Genomic DNA, 7,546 nt, shown 5'->3' with positions numbered 1-7,546 from the left:
ATCCGTCTCCTCGTGCGCCCTTACCAAGTAGGAAGTAGTTTTCAGACGAATTTATATTAAATCGCATTAAATATAAACACCTATTTTTACTAATCAAAATGTCATATCTATAGATAACACTTAATATGTATTGCGAGCGCATCTTTATAGATACCTTGCGTAACGAATGACGCTAGGCGTCATCCTCCTAATGTGAACGCACCCATGTGCATCTCATACATAAGGTTTGGTCACAAATGTGAACCACACCCGAGTGCTGGGTCTAATTATTTTAATTTAGTAGGTGACCATCCCCTTAAGTACACAAAGTATACTTAACGGGAATTGTGTAACATTAGAGCAACTTTATCCCGTTACAGAGCAGTGCGCAGTGGACTTGTACTGAAGCAGTACAAGTCGGCAGTGCCCCGTTACATTAAGTAGTCGAGTCGCCCCACCTTCTCACTGTAATCAGTGTAGGTTAATTAGTACTGTTATAAGTACTATTAAAGGGTGCCCTTTTATAGAAGGGGCTCCTACCACTGTACCTCTTGCCATCGTTGCATGCAGTGAGAACCCAGCTCAGTCCGCAGAAGACAAAGCAGGGTGTTCACGTTACTCTTACAGACTTATAAGTTTGCATTTAATAGATACTGATTATACTTGGCGACTTTTTTAAGTTCAGCCAAATAAATGAATAATAAACTACAAAAGAATCGTGTAAACCAATAATCGTCAATTTTCACTTTCGACCACATCACAGGCCGAATTTCAAGCAGCCACTTTCCTTATGCTGGTCCCCGCACCTCACGCTGCAGTACTTTGATCCACACCGTTGGCAATTGTAAGTGGCAAAGTAGCCACATCCACAGCAGAATTTACGTGCGGGATGAATGGGAGGACCTGCCGCTATCGTGACGTAATTCGGTCCTATGACATTTTCGCAAGCGCCGACTTCTTCGAACACTACTTGAGCTAAACTCTTGACCTTCCACGTTTTCTTTCCTAAAACTACACTTTTCCTCTTCTTTCTCAGTGGTTCTCGACCACCTAATGCAACAATTGCCTCTCCTCCATGCTCTTCGACATACGCTTCATCTCCATCAAGACCTCCGTCGCCATCGTCGACATCTTCGCCGAAATTATCAGCTTCAAGTGCATCTAGTCGAGCATTCTGGACTTCATTACGCGTGCTTTCATCCACACGCTTCATTGCGGCGCTCAGCTTGTGCGTACGGACTGGAAATCGCAGAAACAAGGCATGTCAGCGGCCGTTGCCTTTGATTTTTTTAATCAAAAACAATATTTCCAGAGCTTAGATGCACTTTTTTGCAAGTGCCTAACCTGACAGTCGCTTTTTCGTAGCCATCGTCCGTCCTCCGCTTGCAGATGCCCGCACTGTTGTAGCTAAGATCGTCTCATTCCACCGCTTTTTCCCATCGTACGCTTTACCCATGTGCTTTTCAAAATGGCTACCAAAGTTGCGATTCAAAAAAGGGTTTTTACACGAAACGTTACGATCGTTAAGTTGCTCTATTAAACACCACTTTTTACTTTACGACATTCCAAAGGAAGTCACTCCCCTTTTTCCCCCTTGGTAATTATATAGACTCACTCATCAACCCGTTGCGACCGACGACATGGATCCTCGTCCACTACTTTCGCCTTGAAAGTCCGACTCGTCAACAAGACTATCAAGTCCATGAGTACTATTCTCCAAATCACTCGACAGTTTGTCAAAGAAGGAAAACGAGCTATTGCGATACGGCATCGACTTGCCACTCTGCGATTGATCCGCAACTCGAAACGAATCACTCGATCTCTCACTAATCCCCGCAGGACTACGCGGAATACTTCCAGCAAGACTACTCGCATCACTTGCTTTTCGATGCATATACTGAAGCACATTCGCACGTTCTCGCAACACTTGCAAACACTCGCGCTTTGAATTACAGGGAGGTTTCGATAAACTCAACGAATTTTCATTCGAAAGTAAAACGTTTTGACGCCCTCGAGGTGGCACCGACGATGCACTTGATTGTCTCGTGATAAAATCCGAAGGAATCAATTGACATTGCACGGGTGAGTATAAAAACTCATGCACGGGTGGGATGGATAATTGAGTTAAAGTCGGACTCACGCCTTGACCTTGTTCCTTGACATCTTCTGTCTCAAGAGACGCATGCACGTGCGTCTCTTCTTGAGTAAAGGAAGCAGTATTCACGTACGAATGCGGACTTCTTGACAACGTATTCTGATCACTCAATCCTTGCGCAATTCGAGATTCGCCATTCGATGGCAACTGCATGACTCGATTAGTATCACTCAATAAATTTTCACGCGTCGGTCGACGTAAACGCTGTCCTACAATACCAGGAAGGGATGGAAACGCGTCAATAGACGAACGGGCAAGCAAAGGTTCTTCAAGAAGCGCGATTTCTTCCTTGTTGAAACTCTCGGAATCCTCACTTTTTCGTTCCAAAGAATCCATCTCGACTTCTGGAGACGGAATTTTCAACTGCGACGTCATCAACTCGGTTGAAATCGTTGTATTCCATCCATTCGACTCATTAAACAACGAATCCGAACGTTGATGCCACCGTCGTCGTTTCGCGTGTTTTTTCTTTTCTTTTTGTATCTTTAACTCTTTATGCCATTCTTCAAATCGCTGGATCCACGCTAAAGGCGAACGACCGGCTTCTTCGTCACGCATTCGAGTAAATCTGACATTCGTAGCGTTACGAGTCCCAAGTTTACACGAAGATGCTTGTTCATGCACGACACCGGAGCTTTTGCTTCGACAATCCCGTGTCGCGTCCAATTCACAATCGTTGCTTCCATCTGGAGCCGTACGACGACCACTACAATGCATCTCGTTGTTTAAACAACTCAATACATTGGGCTGCTCGTGTGTGGTTTTATCATTCAATTTATCGATACAAACGGTAGAAACTCGTCGCGTACTCCATTGGGAACTCCTTTCGGCGGATCCCCAATACTCTTCTTGAATCTACAAAACCATACCAGCTCATTCAATCAAAAGGGTTCTTTAAAAAGTTTTTGAAAGCAAAACAATTAACACGCACTTGAGGTGAAAATCCTTGATAATATTGCGCAAGATTTAAATGATCGCGACGAATCGACTCAATGTATTCGACACTTGGAACGCGGTCAAAGGTTCTGCACATTCACATATCAAAACGGGATGAAAAAGCCTCGACAAAACAACTTGGTGCAACATGACTCGATCAACCAACCGTGCAAAACGAGGAGGAATACGGTCCATGTGTCGAGAAACCCCTTGTTTCTTTCGACCAAACAATCGTAATTTTGAGTCGGCTCTTGCTTCGGAACTTCGTCGTCCATGATGCGAATTCCTAGGATCTTCCGCATCAACACTTGATGCAACAATTCCCGAAGCCAATTGCAAGCGGTGATGCGCTCGAAAGTCTTCAAGACGACTACGTAGAACGCACGTTTGATCCCTCGACACTTTCATTAATGATAATGCATCAATATTTCCTCGACCAAGCTAGACCATTTATCCATCAATACAATACAAAGTATTGCTATTTTCAAAGAAGGACAATAAGTAACCGTACCTCATTCAAATGATTCAACATATCTCCATAATTTCGGCTTTCCAATAAATCTTTCTTTGCTTGCTGAAGGAAAGCCAACGCAACTTTAAAAAGCACCTACAATAAAAAATAAAAACACACAAAGGTTCGAGTCAATCTTTTGCATCGGATAGAGCGCGTATCCTTTTTTTTATTGCGACGTACCTCATCTCCTTGAAAAAAAATCGCATCCCAGATTGGAAATGTGACAATACGTTGACATGGACTCGCAAAGAGCGTTAAGAACCACTCCGTACAAGCAAGCGACAATTCCATGCCTGAACCCCCTAGCTCGATTAAATGCTGGATAATTTCCGGGTATTGAATCCGCACAAGATCGGCAAAAACATGTTGATCAACGGCTAATCCCAACTATCATACAATAACAATAAGAATTCACAATGTATGAGCAAAGACATTTAAGCATCAAAGTATATATATACAAACTACCAACCATGGTAGTGTAATAGTCTTCCGGAACGAGCTGAAGCATTGCAACAAGCAAGTAAAATGCTTCTTCTTCGTTCAAATAGTGTAAACTTCGCGCGACAATATAATTCAAACCTTGACAATACCCAAGACTTGGATTATACAACGAGTAGGCGACTAGAATGCGTCGTAACATTTGTGTTTTTTCGTCGGTCCAATGCTGTTTATCCTCTTCCGCGACAGTTCGATGCAAATCGACATCAATTTGCCGACTTGCTTCGGTATTCTCGACTTCGGTCGCCAGTAATCGTGTGAATTGGCCCTTGTTTTTCCTCATTTCAATTTGAGCCCCGGATGCAAGCATCCAGAGCTTTCCATGCAATTCTTCGGGCACGGCGCCATATTCGCGATCATTACGCAGTAAGATTGCACGAATGCGTTCTTCGGTGCGCCAAATTCCGTGCGCAACCGGACCAAGACCTGTTATTGTCGCGGATTCGCCACTTATGTCTCGCTTCTCGTGTCGTTGCTGCTGATACTCGTATTCAAATAAAAGCCGCAGCCATCGTGATTGCTGCCGCATTTGAATGCTTTCTGGGGTGAACGGCTCCAGTTCTTTCGCATCTCGATCGTCAGGGTTTGCAAGATTAGACTGGGGAGACCACGTCACCTACAGACCCCATGATTGTTACATGTGATATTGCAATACTACCATAGGGCATAGAAATAAAAAAAACAGTCAACCTACCGGAACAGTAACCATTACACTGCGTTCATCAATCGAGCGGCGATTCGAGAGCAACACGGCCACGGACTGTAACGCAAGGATATTGCGGTATACTGCCACACTTTTGCACGTTAGTGACCAACACGATTATAATTGATCATTCGCATCACCTTTGTCCATACGTTTGCAATCCAGCAAGTCTTGCGGCTGAAATAAATCCACACGCGCGACTCCAAGCACTTCACATGCTCTAAAACGACATAATCGCGTCAGAAGTACCCATACATGGCAAAAAAGATTGTTTTTATAATGCAATGTCTCTTTCGACGCACCGGAGATACACGTGGACATTCTTTTCGGCGTCTTTGTCCGTATGGCGACCACGCACGGGACAAATCTGGCTTTTCATCCCCAGTGCTTTATACAATATATTGATCAAGTCACACAAGACTTCACCCGATTGCAATGCAGTAGGGAGATCTTCGAGACACTTGTCGCCTAGTACCATGCCAATCCAACGGCGTACGACCTCACCGTCCTTGCTTCCGAGTTCCATGCCCTTAACGTGCTCGTTCTCCATTCAGAATGAAGTACAGATGATGATTATACAACCAACGCTCGGACATGTACGGACCAAGTGGCTCTGTACTGTCTTGCCTGCCTGCTCCTTGGTACGTCACTCGCGCTATTGCTCTGTCTGCACAGGCGAGACTGACTCAATATCTCACAAGCGTCGTGTGCACGGTACACTTGCGTAACCTTTTCGTGATAAGTACGAAATCAGCGAGAGCAAAAACAGATGGTTTCTTTGTAAGTCGCGTTGCGCAAGCGCCGGGACATTAGTGGTAGCACAAATTGACTGCCAGTAGAAAGGGGACGACAAAAAAAAGACCGATGGCCAAAGGGACCACCACCTGTCGAAATGCATAGTTCTTTGGTTTTAAGAGCTAAAAAACCCTGTTAAAGGTGATTATAAAGTTGCGGGCAAGTCACCGCTCTTCCTGTCCACCCGCAACTGAAGCTGGCCATGGCCCACCCCGTTGTATCTTTATCATCACCCGCTCATGAGCCCTCACCTTTGCCTCAAAGTCCGCATTCTTTCCAGTCTGAGACGGGAGAGCCCCTGGTCAAGAAGCGTCGCACCAAAAACTTTCAATTGCGCGAGGACTTGGCAAAGTCTCGTGGCTCGGTGACAATCCACATGCCCGCGTTTGAGCCACTAACGTTCGACACATGGGATGATTTTATTCAGACGTGGAATAATTACATGACGCGTACTAAGACCATGTACCGACGTCGGAGCTCCTCGACCACAACGTATTGGAATAATAAGCAAAAGTTTAAGAAATATCCCGTGCCCGAGGGGTTTAAATACGCAACAATGGCCTATTGGTGTACCCATGGTTGCATACAGCCATCTCGTGGAAATGGGGTACGTACCCATCTTCACAATCGGTACACGGGCTGCTCAGCCCGCATCACAGCTGACGTTGTCTTCGAAGTCGTGGACGGAGAACCCAATCGAGTGCGTTGGCTTGTTCGCGTACGCAACCAAATTTCGCAGCACAACCACCGAATCAGTGACGAAATTTACAATTGCTATACGAACAATAGCTCCGTGCCTGATGAGTTGTTACTGGGACCAGAAGCGGGAAAGAAGCAGGAGTTGCAACCAATGGACGACTCAGGTTTTGAGTTGCGTCTATATTTTTGGATTTGAATAGGGAGCTAACGGGAGTGTATGAAATTGAGACAGTGTACGACCCGCCAGCTCGTGCTTTAACAGAATTGGATCATATTGATGACTCTGCAGGTAGGTTTCGAGCTACAATTGGTTCTTGAAAGATACTGAGCTTGTCGTGGCGGTAGACTTTCCAAAAGGGAAGAGCAAAAGCGCTTCTATCTCCACAGGTTTGGAATTCACGAAAATGGATTATTTGGACGTCAAAGACTTAAAAGTGGTTGTTGCAGATGCTGTTACCGGGTTAATGTTTAAAGAGGTGCTAGCGAATGACCATAAGATGAACATGGCTACATCCGAAATGCAGCCATTATTAGAAGAGTTACGTAACACGTCGTCACGTGTAATTCATAAACGTTTGCAAGATGTTGCGGAAATGGTCGCGCATTTGCAAACCAAGTGGCAACAAGGTACGAGAAATTGGCACAAATTTGCTACTTGTGTTGCTAATTCATTCATTATCGGTAGATCGCATAGCGGAAGATGCGGTGCAAGCTCATACGATTCCTATCGCTTCTTTAGGTCTTGAACAAGCTGCGATTGTACCGACCGATGCAACAAACAAAGCAATTCTTCACGTGAATTCAGCCACCGCCACGACATCTCCAGGTACCGCTTACTATCTGACGTCACGAGCTCCACCAATATCGACGAAATCGAGTCAATCTACCGATTCTAATACGGAAAAGGAGGAAGTAGGCGAGTAAATTAAGAACACACACGTATGATGCAGTCAGTGGATCTTTCCGAATTCTGAATTTATAAATTACATTTTATACGTGTTTTAAGTAAAAAAACAGTTTCTTGATAAGTTATTATAATTTAATTCGTATTGAGACGGTTCAAACGACACAACACGAGTAGAGAGTCTGCTGTTGTCGTAGTCAACGTAAAGAATGACGTAGAGGCAGCACAAACGCGGATGCGGTTCCAAGGTGACAATGTGCTTGTCGACGTTAGATAGTTGTAATCGCGTGATGACTTATTCGTCGATTTTATGTCGAAAACGATAGAAGCAGCGTTTTATAGGGTAGCCAAGTATGTAATGTG

The 7,546-nt window shown here is 44.6% G+C and overlaps 2 protein-coding genes across 2 annotated transcripts; one reads left to right on the top strand and one right to left on the bottom strand.

The window, feature by feature from the left end:
- Positions 1–594: 594 nt before the first annotated feature.
- On the bottom strand, positions 595–5,474 carry CCR75_005551 (uncharacterized protein). Its single transcript, XM_067963631.1, has 10 exons — positions 5,088–5,474; positions 4,926–5,005; positions 4,777–4,868; positions 4,054–4,698; positions 3,765–3,971; positions 3,582–3,677; positions 3,237–3,511; positions 3,066–3,159; positions 1,324–2,989; positions 595–1,218 (listed from the first exon to the last, which is right to left on the bottom strand). Exons 1-9 carry the CDS (start codon positions 5,333–5,335, stop codon positions 1,598–1,600), a joined length of 3,129 nt encoding a protein of 1,042 aa, XP_067818380.1. The 5' UTR covers positions 5,336–5,474; the 3' UTR covers positions 595–1,218; positions 1,324–1,597.
- Positions 5,475–5,732: 258 nt separating this feature from the next.
- CCR75_005552 (uncharacterized protein) lies at positions 5,733–7,307 on the top strand. The gene is made up of 5 exons (XM_067963632.1): positions 5,733–6,443; positions 6,512–6,568; positions 6,601–6,666; positions 6,727–6,906; positions 6,965–7,307. Exons 1-5 carry the CDS (start codon positions 5,783–5,785, stop codon positions 7,201–7,203), a joined length of 1,203 nt encoding a protein of 400 aa, XP_067818378.1. The 5' UTR covers positions 5,733–5,782; the 3' UTR covers positions 7,204–7,307.
- The last annotated feature ends 239 nt before the right edge of the window (positions 7,308–7,546 follow it).

This window comes from Bremia lactucae, linkage group LG6 (assembly GCF_004359215.1).
Source record: "Bremia lactucae strain SF5 linkage group LG6, whole genome shotgun sequence".
Classification (NCBI taxonomy): domain Eukaryota; phylum Oomycota; class Peronosporomycetes; order Peronosporales; family Peronosporaceae; genus Bremia; species Bremia lactucae.
Note: the sequence above shows the minus strand (reverse complement) of the source record. Positions and strands in the feature narration are given on the sequence as shown.